The sequence below is a fragment of the Panonychus citri genome, unplaced genomic scaffold (genome assembly GCF_014898815.1).
Source record: "Panonychus citri isolate SS breed McGregor unplaced genomic scaffold, ASM1489881v1 Contig00099, whole genome shotgun sequence".
In the NCBI taxonomy this organism is placed as follows: Eukaryota; Metazoa; Arthropoda; class Arachnida; order Trombidiformes; family Tetranychidae; genus Panonychus; species Panonychus citri.
In genome coordinates, this window is record NW_026515504.1 from 518,708 (window position 1) to 539,922 (window position 21,215).

General features: G+C 30.6%; 5 protein-coding genes across 6 annotated transcripts; 2 read left to right on the forward strand and 3 right to left on the reverse strand.

Annotated features, from left to right (window-relative positions):
- Positions 1 to 6,959: 6,959 nt before the first annotated feature.
- On the reverse strand, positions 6,960 to 13,036 carry LOC128388463 (uncharacterized). 2 transcript variants are annotated; one of them, XM_053347860.1, is made up of 6 exons: positions 12,897 to 13,036; positions 12,423 to 12,767; positions 9,919 to 10,185; positions 9,718 to 9,837; positions 9,012 to 9,401; positions 6,960 to 8,298 (listed from the first exon to the last, which is right to left on the reverse strand). In XM_053347860.1, exons 1-6 carry the CDS (start codon positions 12,982 to 12,984, stop codon positions 8,192 to 8,194), a joined length of 1,317 nt encoding a protein of 438 aa, XP_053203835.1. In that variant the 5' UTR covers positions 12,985 to 13,036; the 3' UTR covers positions 6,960 to 8,191. The 2 variants fall into 2 exon arrangements, with proteins under 2 accessions (XP_053203835.1, XP_053203836.1); XM_053347861.1 differs by lacking the exon at positions 12,897 to 13,036 and having other exon boundaries at positions 9,919 to 10,180; positions 12,423 to 12,880.
- LOC128388466 (uncharacterized) lies at positions 12,964 to 14,619 on the reverse strand. Its single transcript, XM_053347866.1, has 2 exons — positions 14,397 to 14,619; positions 12,964 to 14,269 (listed from the first exon to the last, which is right to left on the reverse strand). Exons 1-2 carry the CDS (start codon positions 14,484 to 14,486, stop codon positions 13,694 to 13,696), a joined length of 666 nt encoding a protein of 221 aa, XP_053203841.1. The 5' UTR covers positions 14,487 to 14,619; the 3' UTR covers positions 12,964 to 13,693.
- A 26-nt stretch (positions 14,620 to 14,645) lies between these two features.
- Positions 14,646 to 16,065, forward strand: LOC128388465 (metaxin-1-like). Its single transcript, XM_053347865.1, has 5 exons — positions 14,646 to 14,786; positions 14,896 to 15,042; positions 15,116 to 15,208; positions 15,284 to 15,695; positions 15,783 to 16,065. Exons 1-5 carry the CDS (start codon positions 14,718 to 14,720, stop codon positions 15,920 to 15,922), a joined length of 861 nt encoding a protein of 286 aa, XP_053203840.1. The 5' UTR covers positions 14,646 to 14,717; the 3' UTR covers positions 15,923 to 16,065.
- Positions 15,992 to 17,215, reverse strand: LOC128388467 (DNA-directed RNA polymerase III subunit RPC7-like). Its single transcript, XM_053347867.1, has 3 exons — positions 16,686 to 17,215; positions 16,343 to 16,563; positions 15,992 to 16,275 (listed from the first exon to the last, which is right to left on the reverse strand). Exons 1-3 carry the CDS (start codon positions 17,008 to 17,010, stop codon positions 16,186 to 16,188), a joined length of 636 nt encoding a protein of 211 aa, XP_053203842.1. The 5' UTR covers positions 17,011 to 17,215; the 3' UTR covers positions 15,992 to 16,185.
- Positions 17,216 to 18,264: 1,049 nt separating this feature from the next.
- On the forward strand, positions 18,265 to 21,187 carry LOC128388460 (endoplasmic reticulum chaperone BiP-like). Its single transcript, XM_053347856.1, has 3 exons — positions 18,265 to 18,536; positions 18,705 to 19,116; positions 19,379 to 21,187. Exons 2-3 carry the CDS (start codon positions 18,705 to 18,707, stop codon positions 20,992 to 20,994), a joined length of 2,028 nt encoding a protein of 675 aa, XP_053203831.1. The 5' UTR covers positions 18,265 to 18,536; the 3' UTR covers positions 20,995 to 21,187.
- The last annotated feature ends 28 nt before the right edge of the window (positions 21,188 to 21,215 follow it).

The window sequence follows — 21,215 nt, forward strand, 5'->3', positions numbered from 1 at the left end:
ATTATCATCTTCCTAATCAAGATAATCAACTTAATTGTAATCAACAATTTCGAGTCAAAGTTAAATAGACCTTGAAAATCAGGTAATTGTTATCATATTCTTGTTTGTATTATTATTAATAATAAGATAAAGTTAATTGCGGATGTCTTTTTAATTGTTAATTAATGACATTCAGTGAGATGATCAACATTTAATTTGATCCAGTTCAAGTTTGATCATTTATTGATTTTGAATAGTTAATTAGTTACATTGAAAGTAAATTTATTGATTCACTTTCTATTATTAATATTATCATCATCATTTAATGTTACAATCATGATTTAACTTGATCACAATTAGAATGAGAAAAATAGACAATTAATGATATTTAATTAATTAATAATCATATTCAATTTTCTTTCTTAATTAACCATTAATTGTTCATTTTTTTTCTACCTGGATTCAAATTAGATTGTTAATTGCTTGATTTTAATAAACATTATTGTTAATCATATTTTTAGAATGAGTAACATCAATATGATTAAATTTAATCATTTACTTAATGATTATGAAAAAAAAGTGAATTACAATTTGTTTGATTGTGTCTCTTGGATTTACCTTAATTGTTACATAACTTGATTGAGGTTAATGTTAAATGATAATAATGAACATGAAATGATAAACAATCATTATGATAAATATACAAGTAATATAACGATAATTAGTTAATCACCATTTGAATCAACAGTTACATTTTCCTTTCTTAATTGTTGCTACTCATTTAAATTGTTATTTCCAAATAAATCATTCCAATCAAGAGGATAATAGTTAAGGTTTACCGTTAGTTCAATTGTTATGTCAATGGTGGATTACGATTGGTACTTATTGTTTGAGACACTTAATTGTTGATTGGGAACAATTTAATTGGTAAATAATTAACAGTCAACTTATATCATTGTCCATCATTAATTTTAATTGCTTCAATGATTTAAATCCAGTGTTGAACAATCAATTGAACTTAAATGAAGGTTATTGTCAAATGTTCAATTAAAAGCTAAATTTTATCCAAAATAAGTTAATTCAGTTAAGGTGATTTACTAATTGTTACAATTTCAATTTATGACCAATGGTCATCAATATAATATTAAAATGATTAATTGTCAACAGGAGAGAGAGAGAGAGAGAGACAATTAATTGTAATGATTAGTTGAAGTTGTTTAACATTTTAACACAATTTGATTTACTTGTTAAATTGTAACTCTAACAATCAATTTTTGTCTAATCAACTTGAAACTAAATCTTTGGTGTTGGTTGATTAGTATTAGTTAATTGTCTCGTTTAAATTGTTAATAAACAATTAACAATCAAAGGTAAACGATAAGCTGATCAGATGATTAACAATAAATATGATCAGAAAACACTTACGGCTTTTAAATAGGGATTATTAAGGTCACTCAATTAAAATATTTTCCTTGATTGTTTGTTAATTGTAAACCTGATTGTGATTTAAAGGGCAATAGTAGTTAATTATTTAATCAATTGGTTATTATTTAATGGCGATGATGAAACTTTAATCAAGCTTATTGAGGCCAAATGATAAACTACATTTACCCATAAAAGGATTTGATTTAAAAATTTTAATTACAATTAAATATTGAACAGAAAGTGATTAACTTTAATCTTCTTGGTGTCTAATTACAAGGGGACAGAAACAATTTAAAAACAATTAACTTTTTAAAAAGTAAATTAAACAATTGATTAAACATGAAGGGGAAAAAAGAGACAATCAATTAATAGTATCAATCAAATTAAATCTACCAGTTATTTCCTGGATTAAATTGTTTCCATTAAATTTCAACCAATATTTAGATTAAATTAACAATTGCATCTAATTGTTAACCCATCGATTGATGATTAAATTTAATTGAAAAAAATTAAGGTAACAGAGAGATAGAGAGAGAGACTAACCTTGATTGTTTTCTGTGAACAATTTGTTAATTATAATCAACGAATGAAGGATTTTCTTTGATTAAGTGATTTCCATAGTTGATTGTGCCCAAAGCAAAGTAATTAAATCAAAAAATTCTCGTAATTAAAAGATGCAAACAGATAAATGAGAGAGAGAGAGAGAGAGAGATGAAGATGAAGAAAGAGAAAGAGAAAGAGAAAGAGAAAGGTAAGAGATTCGGATGATAAGTGTGAGCAAAGATTAGGGAGCAAGTTGGGAGATCGAGAAGTAAAAAGTTGGTGAGCAACTTGTTGATCATTTCCAAGTGAAACTCGTGTTCATGTTGGTTGAGATTGTGATTATTGTTGATGTTTCTTGATTGTTTCCTTAATTGTTGTTAATTTTGTTTCTTAACTTTTGATAAGAAAGAAAAAAAGAAAAGAAAAACCTTGTCTATTCAAGTTTGGAATATTTTTTTATTCTTTTTTTAAAAAATTTTCTCTTTCTCATGTTTTTCTAAATCTCTTCAATCACTCACCATTTTTTTTTCTTCTCAATTCGCATTCAATGTTTATATTCAATTTAGTTTCTAATTAATTTACTAATTGCTCTGTTGTGATATATTGGATCATCTTCCTGTTGCAAATCATCATCATCATCATCATCAACAACAACAACAACAATTATCACCATTTGATTTGTTTGGGTTAACCACCAGTTTAATTGGAAATTGAATTTTTATAAAACATAACCATCATCATCATCAACAACTTTAAATCACAATTTAGCCTAGATAATTGGAAAATGTTTCTACATTGTAATTACCAGTTTACCTTTAATAGTGAACAATTAACACAATTGTGAGGAGAAGAAAAAAATAATTCAAATTGTCAACAATTAATTTTATCTTAAGTGTCTTCCTTTTCCAACCTTCTCTATATTTCCTTGGGACATTAAGATGGTGTTTTCTTTCACAGTAACATTGAAACTCTAGTCAAACATTTCCATTCAATTACAGTTAATTAGTTAATTGTTGTATCATTCATTTGTTCTTGTTTTTATCTACATTTTAATTGTCTCTCAATATAACATGATGATCGTTAATTAACTCGTTCCAATTTCCCTTTTTTTTCCACAATAATTATGTTAACTTTACCATTTTCACCTGATCTTTTACCATCAGTTTCCATTGTTAACCCAACCCTTAAAATAGGAAAACCTAATTAATTGTTATTGTTACATTTTCCCTTTTGTTTTTATTTAAATTTTCAATATTCTTTTTTTTTCTCTCTTCTCTCTCATTGTAACTAATGTGTATTCCATGGCCTTTCCATGGTTCACATGGTTAACTTGGATTACAGTGATACTTCAACTAACTGTTAATACCTTTGTTGACTCTACATCAATTTCGTCAATTTTTTCCTCCTCTTCTACCATTTCCACTTCCTCTTCCTCATCTCTTCTAACTGGTGAATGTCTTTACCAGGAATGTGGTGTTAATCCATTGGCAGAATGTTACTTTTCATCGGATTATCTGATTGACTGTGAAACTCGTGAATCTTGTCAACGAATAATTGTTTACAAAGTGATACCTGAAAGTCCACTCAAGGAAAAATTGTCCCTCTCTATTCACAGTTATTCCTTACGTCCCAATACCTCAATTGATTTGACATTAGATGTCTCTTATTTGGTTGGATCTCATCTTAAAACTGTTGCCTTACAATCATTTAAATGTCAATATTTACACAACAATGGTACCGTTAGTGCCATCATGAGAGGCTTTAATGAGTCTCAAGTATCTGGTGAAGCTCATTACACCGGTGAATCGATCCATTGTCAATGGATAATCTCACCTGATGGACCTTTATGGCCTCGACAATTGTCAAATGGTCAACCTTTAAACCTTTATAATCATGTGTTTGCCTGTAACAGGTTATCAATTAATTCATCATTAGTCTATGTATTCACTCATTCACCTCCTCTTCATAGATTAAGGTATATAACTGAAACGTTATATCCAAATAATAGGTTACCTTTTAATCCGTGTGAACTAAGTCAATCTCCTGGAGATAACAAACAATTGAAGCAACAACAATTAAAACAACACCAGTGCTCTGGGCAAGCCATCATTGTCCCCAATCATCAAGATGAAACTTATCTGGATGTTTATTTAATTGTTTACGATCCAATTTCAAGCATCAATTTACAATTGAAACATTCATCGGGTGAACAAAAAATTGGTACACTTCGTTGTCGATACACCTCAAAATTGAACGTTGAATGCTCTGGAACCTACGATAATCCTGGTTACACTGATGATATCGATAATAGTGTATCATTCTCATCTTTATCTTCTTCATCTTCTTCACCTTCTTCTTTGTTGGATGATTATCAACTTGGTTCTGTTGATGCTACACCTTTATTCAATTCAACTGGATTACGAGCTTTCTGGCGAGTTCCAGTTTCATTTGCTCAACTATGGAATTCAAAAGGTTCTAATGGTGTTAATTTCCTTCTCGATATAAGTATTAACCTTGACTCGGGCGGTGAACATAGTACCAGGGGAACATTGAAAGTACCTTTAACCGGAGATTATCCTAGTCCCTTTGATTATCGGAAGTGTTCCAATTCCAATTCATCTTCAACATCTTCCCGATTTCTGTTGAACTTCATTTCAATAACTTGGATCTTTTCAATCATGGTTCTGGCCCAGTTACTCCATTGAAGAAGAGCAAGAAAATATCAAATTGTTTAAGGTGCAAGAAAGGAGATGAGATGAATTTACTCTTTGGTGATGAAATGATAATGTTGGTGAGGAAAAAATGGATGGACGATGAAAAGAATTTAAAAAAGGAAGATAAATGAAGATAAATGAAAGAAAATAAGATAGAGAGAGAGAGAGAGAGAGAGAACAAGAAGAGAACAGCCAATTAAATCCTGGAAGATTGAAAAGAGAGAAAATCAAATGAAGAGAAAGGATCCAAAGCTACTCATTCTTCCGTCATCTTCTTTGCCTGAGTTCCGTTGATTTATATTCATCATTTCAAGGAGTTCATATTCTTGGTTCTTACCCGCTATTCAATACTGACCTTATTCCAATACACTTATGATCTCATTGTTTTCGACTTTGTATTTGCTTTTTCGAATGGAACAACTGTCAGGATAAACCTCAAGGTCTCAACATCGCTCCCTTTGTCTCTTTCTCTCTCATTAACTATTTTCTTCATCTTCTCTGTCATGATCTTCATGGAAAACAAGATATCCTGAGTACCGATACGATTGAACGGATGTTTGATCATCAACCATTAATAACAAAATGTATCAAGCGTGCTAATTGTTTATGCAAGGCAAATACCATTCGTATTAAGTCATTCAATCATCCATTTGTCTTCCTTTGGTATGCAAATGTAATCATCACGTATCAACATTTTCAATCATCAAAAGCAACACCAAGTTCAATTAACATTCTCATCCTATTTACTATTTACCCTCTTCTTCAAAATGTTCACCTTAATTATAACCAAATCAATAATTTCAACCCTAATTCTAGTCTCTCTCTCTCTCTCTCTCTCTCTCTCTCTAAATTGTTTCAATCATCGACACAGTTTTTTGTTGTTGTTGTCACGCTGCGAATTAATATTATTCATCTTTAATCAACAATCAGTTTACAATCATCACCCGACATCAAGGGTTACTTTTTGTTCATCATCACTGTCACCATGATCATCAAACTTTTCTTCTTCCTGTCAGTTAATTACAACCTCTAATTAATGTTCATCATTAATCTACCATAACCAACCAAATCTGATGATACAATTATAACTCAAAACAAAAGTGGACTCAAGATTAATCATTGATTGGAATTGAATATCCATCGTCAAGTCAACATTTTCTTCAATTATCATCATGTATCAGATTAGTAGATGATGATGAAGATTAAAAAGAAAAATAATCAACGAAAATAATTGGAAAAAAAAAATTCGAAACTGGATAACCAAAAGAAAGAGATATTTAGTGATTGAAGAAAAAGTTATTGACTCAACCTGAAAGAAAAGGATTCTCTTGATCTCATCATCATGAAACAAGTTAACACTTACAACTTGGCTGAACAAATTGCACTTCCATTTGATGATTTAACTTGATTTGATTTTAAATCAACAATCAACAAACTACTAAAGCAAAAAAGGGAAAGGGTCAAGTTTGGTCATCTGTAAACATGAAGAGCTTTCTACCACCACCACAACCTCCCCTTGACCATCAAGACCACCCGTCAATCTACCTTTTCTTTCATCTTCTCCTTCATTATTTTCCATCATTTAGATTTTGTTTCAACTCTATGTTGATGATGATGATGATGATTATCAACAAAATTATCTTCATCACAACAATTTGATAATAATAGAGAGGAGCAAAAATGGGAAGATGAAAAAAAAAACACAAAACATCAACAAAGTGAATAGATGAAAATTGGATAAACAGTCATTTTAAACTGGCAACCGATTGACATGGAACCGGATTAACAATTGTATTAGCTGATTATTAATATGACAATCAAGTGGCTGAGTCACCCTGAAAACCATTCATTCCGATTCAGATAATCCATCCAATCATCCTCATCATTTTGATTACTATTAATTTCAATCAAAAGGCAAAAACTACTGTTCAAGATTCATTCAACTTGTTAATCTTAAATGATGATGGATATTAATCAAAATTAATCTTCCCAATCTGTTATTTTATTGATTACAATCAGTTAAATCAGTGTTAGATTATCGTTAATTGTTATACTCTTTAAATGATTTAGTATAAATATGCAAATTGTGAGCTACATCATACTGAGCAATTGAACGCAATCAGCTTATCATCTTTATCATCTTAATTCTAATTATTATGACAAAATTATCATCATCATTAATGTTAATTGTTACAATTTGATTTGTGACAAAAAAAAGCAAATTTTTACTTTTATTTTATTTACAATCAACCAAAAAAAAAGAGAATACATTTTCTGTATAATCATTTTATTACTATTAATTGTATTTTTAATTATGTACCATAACAATCAAAACTTAATTGTAATAATTAGTAAATTTAATGCAATCAAATTGAATAAGTTTGATCAACACAAACAAAAAGATAAACTAACAATCAAAGTTAAATTGCTTAAATTGTGATCAGTCAATTACAAAAGTAAATATTAATTAAAAACGTTATTATTTTATGTTACCTGTTGAATGATTAGTTTATTAATCAATTAACAATCAATACGCAAATTAACTTTGATTAAGTAAAATGGGAGACAATTAAAAACCTTGAATGGGAAGGATAATCTAATTGAATCAACTAACTATTCTCAAGCAATTAAGCAAATTGATTATCAAACAAATCAAATTAGATTATAACTTGAAACCTAAATTCAAGTTAATTTAATCATAATGTTCAATCATTCGTGATTAGATGTTGATTTAATTATCTAAATTGTGATCTAAAGTCACAGTTTATTTGCAGAAAAAATTGATCACAAACCAGGAAGCAACAATTAACAGTTTATCAGTAAATTTAGCTAATTACTGTCATTTAATTGTTCTGACTTTTTCTATTATTACTACTTAATCACAGTTAACCTTAATTGTTGATATTTTTTTTATGATCATCATCATAATTAACAATCAGAAATTGTTGTTTCCCTTTCCCATTGAATTTTCCTATTGACAATTAACAATTTTTAACCTCTCACAGTTTGATTTAAATAAACAAAGTTAATTGTCCCAGGAAAGTGTTAAATGATCAACTATATTTGATTAAGTTCATTTGAGACAATTAAGATGATAAAAAGTAAAGTTAATAATAATGGTTAAACAATTAACTGATTATGAAAGGAAGGAAGTTGATTAACTAATATAATATAATCAATACTTATCAAAAATAAACAATTTAATTGCAACTAATTGGAAATCAATTATGTAACAATTAGATAATTGTTGCCAATTTTGAGAGATGAAAAAATCAACAATTATTGTTGATTTTCAATGTTGAACTTATTGATTAGTTAAGATAATTGGTGAACAATTTAAATGATAGTTTAACAACAATTAACATCCGTAATTAATCAAATATTTTATATTATAATTTATCATAAAAAAATATCATTTACACATTAACACCTCATGGGATTGTTATTGTTGTAATTAAATTAGTGGTTCCTTTTGGATTAGATTGTAATTAGAATTGAATTAGGACTTTAATTGTGATTTCTAATTGTGATTAACCACCAATGAAACAAGGATTCATACGATAATTAAGGAAAAATCCTCTTTTCACTTCTTTACCATCGCTAACGAATCGAGCGAAAATTGGACCAGTGCTGTTATCTGTGAAATCCAAGTAAACAATTAGAAAAAGACAATCAGTTAATTGTTCACAATTACCATCAACTGTTTAAGGAAAGTCTTAATTCACTGCTATTCGAGATTGGCAATCAATCAATCATCAAATTGTTTCGTAGTAATAGTTTTCTCAATGAAAACATTCAATCGTTTCACTTTTTTTTATGTTATAACTTTTAATGGTTACATTTACAGTCTAATCAAACAATTTGATGACTAATTGTAATTAAAGTGAATTGATTGTTGATTTAATGGGTAAGGTTGATAAACAGAAAATTTCACCGTTGAAAATGTATATTATAATACCTAATAATTAAGGTATTAAAAGATGAGATTGATTACCAATAATTAATAAATAACTTGAGGGAAAAGTAAATGAAGAGATTAAATTAAGGTTAAATTGTTGTTGGTTAAGCTTAAATTAACCATGCAAATGGTTAGATGATAATCAAAATTATCAATTACAACAATTAAAGTGAAATGTGAACGATAATAATGTTAATCGATATGAAAATTGAGTTTCGTTTGAAATGAATCGGCAATAATTAGAACTGAATATTAAAACCTGTAATTGACTATTTTCTGCTTGAAGCGATTAAATCATAATTAATTCAGTTCTGATTTGTCTGTTGATCAGTTAATTGGCCAATTAATGGAAAACAAATTTAACATGATTAATGTGGAAACGATTAACGAACCAGTTACGTCGGTATCTCCTGACGGGTTATTGGCGAAAACGTTGGCATTCAACCGACCACCGCAAAAACGGATTCCGCCGATCATCAGGTAATCGGATGGACATTTAACGATTCCCGCTCCTGGTGCTTCAGAGGTTTTAGATTCTGGTTGAATTTCAAAGTAACGGAACACTGAACTTGGCCTGGATGGTTTATTTGTCTCTGGCTCTTCATCGGGATCTCTCTCGGACGGAACGGAATAGGTCATTGTACAGAAACCTGGTTCTTTACGAAAGCAAATTGTATAATCTAAATTGTTGAAATAAGTGTTGCCATCGTTGTAAAGGTCAAAATTAAGTGACATGATCCGACCTACAACATCGTAATGATATTGTAAGCAATGAGCAGGAGCTGGAAATTAATTGAGAGTTGGAAAATTATAACACAATTAAAATTTCACACACACACACGATGATAATTACTACATATACAGAAAGATGACAAATCAATTTGCTTTGAAATCAATCAACTTGATACAATTAACTCTCTGTTTTATTGTAATAAAGCTCAATCAATGGGGACCAATAACCTGAGGGCATTTGAAGAGGTTCCAAATGCTTGGATTGATACATAAGTATTGATGGGTTTAATGGTGATTCGTATTATTATATACCTGTTGTTGACCATTAATTTAGTATAGAAATTAAGAAATTAATTGATTAGTTACCTCGGTATGGAGAGTGACACTGGATCTGAGTAACTCTAACATCAAATTGTCTACTCCGATGACCAGTGGTGATGAAATTTAAACTCACTGGACCTTGTGTACCAGCAACGTCAATATAAACTATTTGATTAAAGATATTAAATGTAATTAGAAAGTAATTATAATCAGTGGGACATCATTTCAAATGGGAAAATACTCAACTGTGTTGACCAGAATTGACCCCACACATTGGTGGAAGGACATCATTTTGTATTTGACCATTGACCACGAATCTGTCCTTGTCACATTCACCTTGAGTGGGCTGAGATAAGCTAAAGATTAAGAAGTCTAATCTAATCTGACAAATGTCGGGCTTTAAATTACTGATCTGAGCTGAACATGGCCGCGAATCGGTATAAGGTGATGGAGCATTTGGATTACGAAAATAGGTTCCATTGTAAAGTATTGATCCACCACAGGTAACCTGAACTAAATTAAACCATTGAACAATCAAATTAACAGTAAAGGAAAACAATTAAGAAACAATCAAAGGGCATGAGATAAGCAAAAAAAAAACGAAACAATTAAAATCAAAAAAGTAAATAAAATTGTTCAATCGGGTAAGTATATTAATCTAAATTGTTACTTGTTTTCTTCAATTGTTACAATTAAATTGATGTTAATTAACTCGTGCCAAGTCTCGTGTGAATTTTTTTCACATTTTACAATCAGTTAATTGTGTTTAAATCGTTAAATTAATTTTCTTTACGGTAAAAGTTGTAGTTGAGTTTTCCTTGAATGGGTTAACCTTTTTTTCATTGATTATCATGGGAAAGATGATTAATATCAAATTGAGTTTTTCTCAAAGTTTCCAATTTCATCTAAATTTGTATTTGATTAACTATCGTCCAAATGATGATTTAAATTGTCATCTCATCTCTCTCTCTCTTGTTAACAGTTAATCAAATTGTTTTTCTATTATTATTATTTGGGGAGTAATCACTTGATGATTGATTTTATCATCTCTCAGCTGATGATCATTTGGGTGGAGATGATGAGGTGATTATCATTTTCTTTCATGAAGCTGAACTTTTCAATTCTGTTGATTAATTTTCTGCTTCTTTCTTGTTATGATTTATTTTTTAATTCTCAAACTTTTTCTTTCTTTCCAATTTAATTACAATTAAATGGGAATCAACAGTAGCCCAAGTGAAGAGGATTTCTGATGAAGATTGAAAATGGAGATATTACAATTGAACAGAACAGAAAAGAAAAGTAAATTAATTCTTTTCTCTTCCTTTGTTCATCATCATCCTCATCATCATCATTCTCATCATTATCTTCATCATCATGTTCATCTTATTACATGAAAGATATTACCTGAATTCATTGATTACAAGGCTACCTCAAGTTTTTCCTATTCACCTGAAGCCTAAACTTTATCGAGAAAGAAACAAAATCGAGTATTAAAAGTGGACTGAGGTCAAGATGAAAACAACAATGAGAGAGAAACAACAATTACCACAACAACAACGTGTCAATCATTAATCGTAGTGTTTAATAACTACAAACCCATTACGATAATAATCACATCATTCAAATGGTTCTGTTTATGATGATCACCAGTTCCTTGCAAAACTTGTTGATTGTTGTTGTTAGTTAAGCTTGAGAAAGATAATGATTAAAGTTATTTACCACGAATTAAGTTAAATTGGATTCACAATTATTGCAAAATTAAACCATTTTTGATTAAGAAATAGAGACAAATATATATAAAGGTGTATCCAGGTCGATTGGTTACCGTTTAATGTGATTAACTTTGGGATTCGTGATTAACAGCAATTCATGTTGAATGATAATGATGATGCTTCATGAAATTGAATTCAATTTTGCTCTTTATCAATAGTTATCGAAGTGATTAAAGAAAAATCAAATTTTTCGATGATAATGATTAATGGAAAAACAGATCAACAATCAACATGAAGAAACTAATAAACGTTAAATTGTGAAAAGAGATTCTGATTATTTTGTTTTCCCTGATTCGACAATCAAAAAGTTTAATGTAAGTTGTTTTTTTTTTTAAATTAAATTTAGAAATAAATTGTGATTACAATACGTTAATCTGATGTATCAATTAATTCGTGATCTACTTTTAATCTTTCAAGTTAGTAAATTAAATTAACCATTGGCTGGTTTTTTACCTTTTTTCATTCATGATTAAATCACGACTCTTGGTTTTTTTAATTGATTGATAATCACTATGATGCAATGATTATTGTTGATCTCTTAATTATTAAATCAAAGTTGAGATTAGTATTTGTTTGTTGGAAACACTTAATTATATTAATCTTTGATGATTACTGATTGTTACAGATCGTTGATTATGTTTCATCTCAATTACTTTTTTGGTGAGAGAATGAAAAAAAAAATGATTCAATTTGATTTAGTTATGAAAAGTGTAATCTGGTGACAACAATTAACACTAATTAGTTATTTGTTACAGTGAAAGAAAATTAAATTAAAGAAACGTAATCAATTATAATTGTTACCCTGTTGTTTATTTATGCTTTGAGACTTGGCTACAGTTATAAATGTTGTTAATTGTGATGGTTAATTGGTTTAGACTTGCATAAGTTTCAAGGTGTAAATTTAATGAGGTTTGTTATTGTTTTTGTTAATTATTTGTGTAGTGATGGGATGATGATGATGAAGGATAACAAACTCACGGAAACAACAAACACCAACAGGAATCCCGGGATTGTAGCCTGATCCGAAGCCGATGCCCGAATTATCTGGCCTTTGATTACCTCCCGATCCACTGATTGGTGTAGCATAACAGTTACCAAGAGCACGGCCACCCCGTCTTCGGCACTCAAATGAATTGGACACACAAATTCCGGTTCGATTTCCATCACCCGTTGGACAATCTGAAACCGAATTAGGGAAAAATGGATAGGCCGGATTCCTCATGTTCACATGGCCAAAGGGAAACGGAAAAGGTAACGAAAGTCCATTTCCACCTCCGCCGATTGGACCACCAGCTCCTGGACCACCAAAAAGATTCCAAAGAGCTTAGAACAAATCAACAAATCGATTAATTATCCAAATAATGAACAATTCACATGAGAATCAATTAAAAACAAAGAAAAAGGAGAGAGAGAAACATAATTAACGAATTAAATTATAAATATAAAACATACTTCGTTTTCCTCGATCATTTGAATTGGCAATATACACGATGGAACAAAAAATTAATATTAATTGTGGTTTAAAATTTTCAAAAATCATAACTGATTAAGTTTCTGTTTCTTTATGGTTATACAATTAGTTTAATTTGGGTATCAAAGAGTTGGTGAGATGATGTTGATAGGATGGCGATGAAATATCCAAATCAAATGATACATAATTGAGATTATCAAGGAAACAAGAAATGATTTTTACACAAATGATGATGACAATTGAAGACCTAAATTTTGTCCATCAAAGTGATGACGATACATGGTGAGGATATTTGAATTATTGGTGATTGGAAATTAAATGAGCCATAAACAATATTGATTTCCTTTCATGGTTATTTGAAGATTTGGATAACAAAAGATTTCGGTGTAAAAAGAGATGATAGTTAATCATCAGAATCTTTTCAATTTAGATGGTGAGAGTATGTCAATGTTGGAATGGTTCATGTTTACACCGTTCAGAAAATCCACCCTTCCTTTTGCTGTTCATTTCTTTCCTTCTCTTTTGTTTAAATTTGGAATAATAATCAAAAGAAATTAAAATAAACAAAAGCTCAGTGATGAAGAAAATTTCCAATTGAATCTTTTGATGTTTTTGGTGAAAAAAAAGGTCACTTCCTAGAGATTAATCATGGATGATTCCGACTTTGCTTCTTGGAAAAAAAAGGATAATGGTGACAATGACCGGAATGGATTTTCCAACAGAAAAGAGTAAATCATAATTGTCCTTTTTTGGTTGATTGATTGATCTTTGTTTGTGTTCACAATGGATTTAATTTGGTTACATTAGCTTGGTCCAGATTTTTCATCATTTTCAATGTCAAGTAGATTGTGTCACATATTCTGTTGCATTCTTGAATATCACCACATTCTGACATCTTTTTCTGCTCCGATTCAACAAATTTCTCCAAATTAAGCATAGTTATCATGTATTCAGGAGCATCGCTTAGATCAGTATCCATAATGTTTAGCAAATTGATACAAGATTCCAGGAGAGATAGACAACCAATTGAGTCAATCGCAAGTCGAGATGAGGCCCAAGACAATTTAGTCTTAACGGTTTCACGTAACATCCGAGGAACTGATTCACTTCGCCAAACATCATTTGGAAGGTTAAACTTGTCAATACCATCGGTATTTAATAAGGTACGAGATCTTTTATTAGGAAATGATGATGATGATGAAGCTTCACCCAAATTGTTTGACATTGAAGATGATATTGGTTGATTATCTTCCTCCATTCCATTGTTATTCATTTGGTTACTTTCCTTAACCTCTCTTGATGATCTACAAGCGACACAAATATCGGTACCATCTCTAGACCTCATCAGAGCAGACTAAACCAGAAGAGAAAAAAGAACAAAAATAAAATGGAAAAAACAATCACAATTACAATAGAAAAATAGACAAATAGAAAAAAAAAATTTAGAAAAGAACAAAAAATGAACCAAAATTGAGCCTCACCGAGCAAACGGAACAATAATCATTCAATAAGCAGTAACCTTTTAACAAAAGGTCTCCCATTTTCTTGGCAATATCATCGTCAAATGGCATGTTAACAATTTAATTTAATTAGAAATTTTCAATTTAATTATCAAGCACAATTAAAGATCACAGAGTTTAAGGAACAATCAACAAAGGTGAGCAAAGAACAACAATCAACCATAGAGGACAGCATGGTCTCAACAGCTGATCGAAATCTCGGTTAAAGAAAATTTTTTTTTCTATTGTTAATTAAGGTTTTTTTCGTAGCAATTAACTGATTGTATTTTGTTATTTTTGGTTATGGAATTACTTGTATGGCCTGGTGATCATGGATTACCCTCTATGGATCTTACTTCAATTCAAATGATGGTAAATTTAAATTGTTTTGTTGATTTTTGTTTTAGTTTTTGTTTTTGTTGTTTATGTTTTGGTGATTAAAATTAATTTAGTTTTTGTTTTATTGTGATTTAATTTTTAGGCTTATTGTAAATTTGCTGGTGCTCCTGTTAAAGTTAATTACTTGAATAGAAGTTGGAATATTTTTAATCATATTCCATTATTTACTCATGGATTTAATGTGAAATTAAATTGTCTCAATGATTTGGTTGCTCATCTACAACGTCAGGTAGTCAAATGATTTTTAATACAATCAAAAAGTCAACAATTTGTTAATTATTGTTCAATTTACTTATTTATAGAATTACAATTGTGATCAAAAGTTAACAAAATCATCTCCGATTGATGTTCAAGCTTATATGTCAATTATCAGTCAGAAACTTGAACCTGCTCTTGTAAGTATATTAATTGATTATCTTTGATTTGATTTGATTTGATTGTATCGATTTGTTAATTGTTTGCTTTTCAAGACTTATCTCTATTGGGGTCATGAAGGAAATTATCTAAGTTTAACTAGACCTTGGTATGCAAAGAGATTACCTTTCCCGGCGAGTTGGATATTACCTGATCGGTATCAAAATACCAATAGAGAGAAATTGATTGTTCTGATCGGTGATCAAGAAAAATGGCCTGAAAAGGAGAAACAATTAATCGATGAGGCGGAAAAATGTTTAACTTTACTTTCTCAGAAACTTGGTGATCAGAAATACTTTTTCGGAGAATCACCGACCATTTTTGACGCTTATGTTTACGGTTATTTGGCAATTTGTACAATACCCTTTCCACATTTAAATCCACTAAGAAATTCACTTAACAATTTAACTAATCTACTAGATTATGTTACAAGGATTAAGCGATCATATTTTCCAGATACAAATGAAGGTAAGTTTGTTTTCCATTTCTGTTATTCTTCAATGTAATGTTATGATTAACTAATTTTCCTTTTTTTATTATTGCGATTTTGTTTAGCAACCGAAGGAAAAATCAAATCGGATGACAACGAGTTCCCAAATAAACGCCTTGATATAACACTTTCTGCGCTTTTCGCTGCCACCGTCATGTTAACTTATGCGTATTTACACTTGCGACATTTCAAGAAATATCAATGATGCATTTTGTACACAAACACATCTATGGGTGACCTTTGTTGCTTTAAGAAGAGGAGATCATAATGTAGATTAGAGATAAACAATATTGTCAAATTATCGTTAAATAACAAAATAACATCATGGATGTTGAAAGAAAACACCAATTCCAAAGGTTCGAGTATGGTGATTGATTGAATACACATATGAAAGAGTTTCCAGTAGAATCAAGTTACTTTTGATTTCGATGGTTGAAAGGGAGTGAGAGATTTATAATCGTCGTTGATTTAGTACACTGGACCTTCATCTAAATTGTCATCTGATTCTTCAAGAAAACCTTCACCATTATCGAAATAGCTACGAGCATAATCAGTGTCCTGAAAGAATAAAAGAAAATGATGATTAGTGATCTGGTTAACGAAATGTCGAATTTGTCAACTTTACCTCTTCAATGTCTTCTTCGTCTTTTTCTCCTTCATCTGAATCCACCTCATCTTCTGGTTCACTTGCGTCTTTTTCCGATTTTGGACTTTTTTCGCCATTTTCTTCTTCCTCTTCTCTCTTCTTTAATATTTGATTTAAATCACCAACTTCTAGAATTTTCTTTGCTTTCACTTTTTTAGCCTTTTTACTCGGTTTAAGTTCTTCAGGGAATAATCTCCAATCTAGAAGAAAATACGAGAAGTTGAGAGAGAGAGAGAGAGAGAAAAACAAAGAAGAATTGAGAACATCGATTAGAATTTACAATTAACTGATTCCATGGGGTCAATCATTACGTTTCCATTACCTAGCGAGTTTAAATCTTGGCTTGAGGTCGGGTTATTGGTAACATCAAATTTATCCGAATACCTTTGAACGGTCAGTTTAACCTTAGGTGGAACCAAATAGTATTTAGATGATCTAAATGATGACATCATTGATTGTTTTACATCATAAAGATAATTAATATTATCACCTCGAGCCGGAATAATTGGCGCTGGTTTAACAGGTAAATTTGGATACAAAGGCGGAGGTGCGAGACTTGGACCAGGTAATTGTTCACCTTTACCGATTCCTATGGATTCCAAGTTGAATGTATAACCACGACCTCCTCTTCCTCTTCCTCTGGACATTTTTAATTAATTTGGTGGGCAAAGAAAAGTCAAACAACAATTAGCAACAATCAGCAAAAAGATTTACAAATTAACAAGTTCAATTAAATCTCTACGGAAATGTTAACATGTGTGTCTTTGTTTACATTTACATCGATGGATCGATTAATCGACTAATCAATTTAATTAATTGTTCCATTGATTAATCAAAGTCAACAATCAGCTTACATTGAGAAAAATTAATCTTCTTGTCTTGTCAATTGGGTTGACAATTTTTTTTTTGCTTCATGAAGATTCTGGAAAATTGTAGATTCAAATGAGAATCAATTGATTGTGTTTACTTTTGAATGGACAAAATTTTCATTTCAATTTTTTTCCAATTTTAAATTATCACAACAATTTGTTGATTGTTCTGATATTCTCATCACTTGATTAGTTTGATTAAGTTTTTTTTCTAGTTCTTCATTAACTAATCATCCATTTGAGAGATTAAAATATAATGTCTACTTTTTTTTACTTCTAATTCCTTGGCTTTGATGATTAACTATCAAAACAATTACTTTCTCTTGATTGTAACAATTTAATGAAGATAAAAAAGTTGATTGTTCAATTTTTTTTCTGCTTCTCAATGAAAAACACAAAAATCAAAAATTAAACAGGCAAAATGTCAACAACTTTTTTGTCAAACAATTTAAAGAACAAAAAAAAGTCGTAACTAAATCAATTGATGATAATTAACTTTCTAAAATCAATCAGATTCAATTGTTACTCATCACCTTAAATTAGATCAAATCAATTGCAAGCAATTAAAAATCTCTCACACTCGTAACAATTAAATGCTATTTACAGATTTGGACAAAAAAATGTCCAAATTAAAACAAGATGACAATTAGTTAATCAAGTAATTAATTATCTCTCCACAATTAGAAGACAATATGAAGGAAACAAATTTCGATCAACAGAATAACCTTAAAGTTAATTTAAAATCTCTTAAGCCACATCATCATTGTGATCAACAATTAGAACAACAATAAGAAACAATAAACTAAAAATGATGCAATAAAATTAGTAAATTGTAAAAATAATAAAACAAATCAAATCGAATCCAGAGTTACGATTAATCCGAATTCAGATGTCGCCACTTTAGTGGAGAATTTAAACTTTGGGGGAAAAAGAGTTTTTCCCCTGGAAAAGAACCAATCATAAGGAGACACATTGGATAAGTGATGGAACATTTGAAGAGCCAATAGGAAGAAGCCACGACTTGTGAGAGAGAATCAGTTTTGTATTGTCCTCAGAGTAACTGATTGTTAATTTCAGTGTTTTAAAGTTAATCATTGAGTGAATTTAATTTGATACAATTTGTTAATTGTTCTCTTATCAACTTTTCTCTAACGTGTACAAAAATTTTTGTCTGGTTGTCAAAGAGAAATCTTCAAGTTTGTTCTCTGTTTTTATTTTTCTCTTTGTGTTTCTTAATCAATTTCTATTGATTTTGTTTCACCTTTTTAAATTTCAATTCTCTTGTTCTCAGTAATTAATTTAAGGTAAGTTTAGTTTATTTTTATTCTTTTTTAATTGTTGGCAAATTTATTCGTTTTTTTTAAAAATTTTCTTTTATTAGTTATTGCCTTGTGTTTGTTACATTTTGTATGATCTATTAGTTATTGAATTTGGTTTTCAATTATCCATTTTACTTTTGTTTTTTTTTCTAGATGTTTTTCCGTGGATCTGGTTCCCGGAAGGTTTTACCAATCTTCCTGACAATTGGTCTTTTGGTTACTTTTGATTCAATTAATGCAAAAGAAAAAGATTCCAATGACTCAAAAGATTCTAAAGATAAGGATAGTGTAGGTACAGTAATTGGTATCGATTTGGGTACTACTTACTCTTGTGTTGGTGTCTTCAAAAATGGTCGTGTTGAAATTATTGCCAATGATCAAGGTAATCGTATTACACCAAGTTACGTAGCATTTACACCGGAAGGTGAGAGATTAATTGGTGATGCTGCTAAGAATCAATTGACTGCCAATCCAGAAAACACAGTCTTCGATGCTAAACGTTTAATTGGTCGAGAATGGTCTGATCATACTGTCCAATCGGATATTAAACATTTCCCATTTAGAGGTGAGCAATTTAATAACTTTAACCTATAATCTTAATCGTAATTACCTTTTTAGATTAACCTTTAAGCCGGCGTGGCAACTAAGCAACACATAGTAGACTTATTGAATTTAATTATTTTTTTCTTTGACATGTTTATTATTATTATTATACTTATAATTGTAAAAAAAAAAGAAACGGGTGTAGCTGACGTCGGCTTTAAATCTACGTTTGACTGATCATTCTTAACCAATTTGTTTTTTTATCTCTTTACCTTTTTCCGCAGTCGTGGACAAAAATAGTAAACCTCACATTACAGTCAAAACCGGTCAGGGTGATAAAACCTTTGCTCCTGAGGAAATCAGTGCAATGGTTTTGATCAAGATGAAAGAAACAGCTGAAGCATATCTTGGTAAAAAGGTTACCCATGCTGTCGTCACCGTACCAGCTTATTTCAATGATGCTCAGCGTCAAGCTACCAAAGATGCCGGTACCATTGCTGGTCTCAATGTTATGCGTATTATCAATGAGCCAACTGCTGCGGCCATTGCTTATGGTCTTGATAAGAAGGAAAGTGAAAAGAATATCTTAGTCTTCGATCTTGGTGGTGGTACTTTTGATGTCTCCCTACTTACAATTGATCAAGGAGTATTTGAAGTAGTTGCAACCAATGGTGATACTCATCTTGGTGGTGAAGATTTCGATCAACGGGTAATGGATCATTTTATTAAACTTTACAAGAAGAAGACCGGTAAAGATATTCGAAGTGATAACCGAGCTGTTCAAAAATTGAGAAGAGAAGTTGAAAAGGCTAAGCGAACCCTTTCATCAGCCCATCAAGCTAGAATTGAAATTGAATCATTCTTTGATGGAGAAGATTTCAGTGAAGTTTTAACCCGAGCCAAATTCGAGGAATTGAACATGGACCTTTTCAAATCAACCCTTAAACCTGTACAAAAAGTTTTGGAAGACGCTGATCTACAAAAGAAAGATATTGATGAGATTGTTCTGGTCGGTGGTTCAACCCGTATTCCCAAAATTCAACAACTTGTTAAAGAATTTTTCAATGGAAAAGAGCCCACTCGGGGCATTAACCCTGATGAAGCTGTTGCCTACGGTGCTGCCGTTCAAGCTGGAGTTTTATCTGGTGAAGAAGATACCGGTGATCTTGTTTTACTTGATGTTAACCCTCTTACCATGGGTATTGAAACTGTTGGCGGTGTTATGACCAAATTGATTCCTCGAAATACTGTTATTCCAACCAAAAAATCTCAAATCTTCTCAACTGCCTCTGATAATCAAAATACTGTTACCATTCAAGTATACGAAGGAGAACGTCCATTAACCAAAGATAATCATCTTCTCGGTAAATTTGATTTAACCGGAATTCCACCTGCACCCAGAGGTATTCCTCAAATTGAGGTTACATTTGAAATTGATGTTAACGGTATCTTAAAGGTATCAGCTGAAGACAAAGGAACTGGTAACAAGGAAAAGATTACCATTACCAATGATCATAATCGTCTATCTCCCGATGATATTGAAAAGATGATCAAAGACGCTGAAAAGTTTGCCGATGATGATAAACGTATAAAGGAAAAGGTTGAAGCCAAGAATGAACTTGAATCTTATGCATACTCACTTAAAAATCAAATTGGAGACAAGGAGAAACTTGGTGCTAAGCTTACCGATGATGATAAAACAAAGATTGAAGAATCTCTTGATGCTGCCATCAAATGGCTTGACGCTAATGGTGAATCAGCTGATACCTCAGAACTTAAAGCTAAAAAGAAGGAATTAGAAGACGCAGTCCAACCAATTATCGCTAAACTTTACGCAACTGGCGCAGGACCAACTCCCGGTGGTGGACCAGAATCAAGTGACAGTAAAGATGAATTATAGAAAGTTTAATTGAAAATATAAACTTAATTTATACTAGTGAAAAGCAAAAACAAATGAATATTTTGTAAATATTGATAAACAAAAATTACAACAACAAAAAAAATCCACCTTTTGATTTACAATTTTTTGGTTTAAATCTATAAACGAAAAACATAACATTGTCTCAATAAATTCTCGCTCTTTGTTTCTTTTATATTTAACTATATAAAAAGTTTCTTATT

What these genes read in the sequence shown, in the direction of transcription:
- LOC128388463 (XM_053347860.1), bottom strand. Translation starts at nt 12,984, where the DNA reads ATGATTTTTGAAAATTTTAAACCACAATTAATATTAATTTTTTGTTCC. An exon ending in TGTTGGTGTTTGTTGTTTCC is followed by an intron (nt 10,186 to 12,422) that starts GTGAGTTTGTTA and finishes GGTTTAATTTAG; the next exon opens with TTCAGGTTACCTGTGGTGGA. An exon ending in AGGAGATACCGACGTAACTG is followed by an intron (nt 8,299 to 9,011) that starts GTTCGTTAATCG and finishes TGGATTTCACAG; the next exon opens with ATAACAGCACTGGTCCAATT.
- LOC128388466 (XM_053347866.1), bottom strand. Translation starts at nt 14,486, where the DNA reads ATGCCATTTGACGATGATATTGCCAAGAAAATGGGAGACCTTTTGTTA. An exon ending in ATTATTGTTCCGTTTGCTCG is followed by an intron (nt 14,270 to 14,396) that starts GTGAGGCTCAAT and finishes CTTCTGGTTTAG; the next exon opens with TCTGCTCTGATGAGGTCTAG.
- LOC128388465 (XM_053347865.1), top strand. Translation starts at nt 14,718, where the DNA reads ATGGAATTACTTGTATGGCCTGGTGATCATGGATTACCCTCTATGGAT. An exon ending in TTGCTCATCTACAACGTCAG is followed by an intron (nt 15,043 to 15,115) that starts GTAGTCAAATGA and finishes ACTTATTTATAG; the next exon opens with AATTACAATTGTGATCAAAA. An exon ending in AGAAACTTGAACCTGCTCTT is followed by an intron (nt 15,209 to 15,283) that starts GTAAGTATATTA and finishes TTGCTTTTCAAG; the next exon opens with ACTTATCTCTATTGGGGTCA.
- LOC128388467 (XM_053347867.1), bottom strand. Translation starts at nt 17,010, where the DNA reads ATGTCCAGAGGAAGAGGAAGAGGAGGTCGTGGTTATACATTCAACTTG. An exon ending in CCAAGATTTAAACTCGCTAG is followed by an intron (nt 16,564 to 16,685) that starts GTAATGGAAACG and finishes ATTTTCTTCTAG; the next exon opens with ATTGGAGATTATTCCCTGAA. An exon ending in ACGAAGAAGACATTGAAGAG is followed by an intron (nt 16,276 to 16,342) that starts GTAAAGTTGACA and finishes TTATTCTTTCAG; the next exon opens with GACACTGATTATGCTCGTAG.
- LOC128388460 (XM_053347856.1), top strand. Translation starts at nt 18,705, where the DNA reads ATGTTTTTCCGTGGATCTGGTTCCCGGAAGGTTTTACCAATCTTCCTG. An exon ending in TAAACATTTCCCATTTAGAG is followed by an intron (nt 19,117 to 19,378) that starts GTGAGCAATTTA and finishes CTTTTTCCGCAG; the next exon opens with TCGTGGACAAAAATAGTAAA.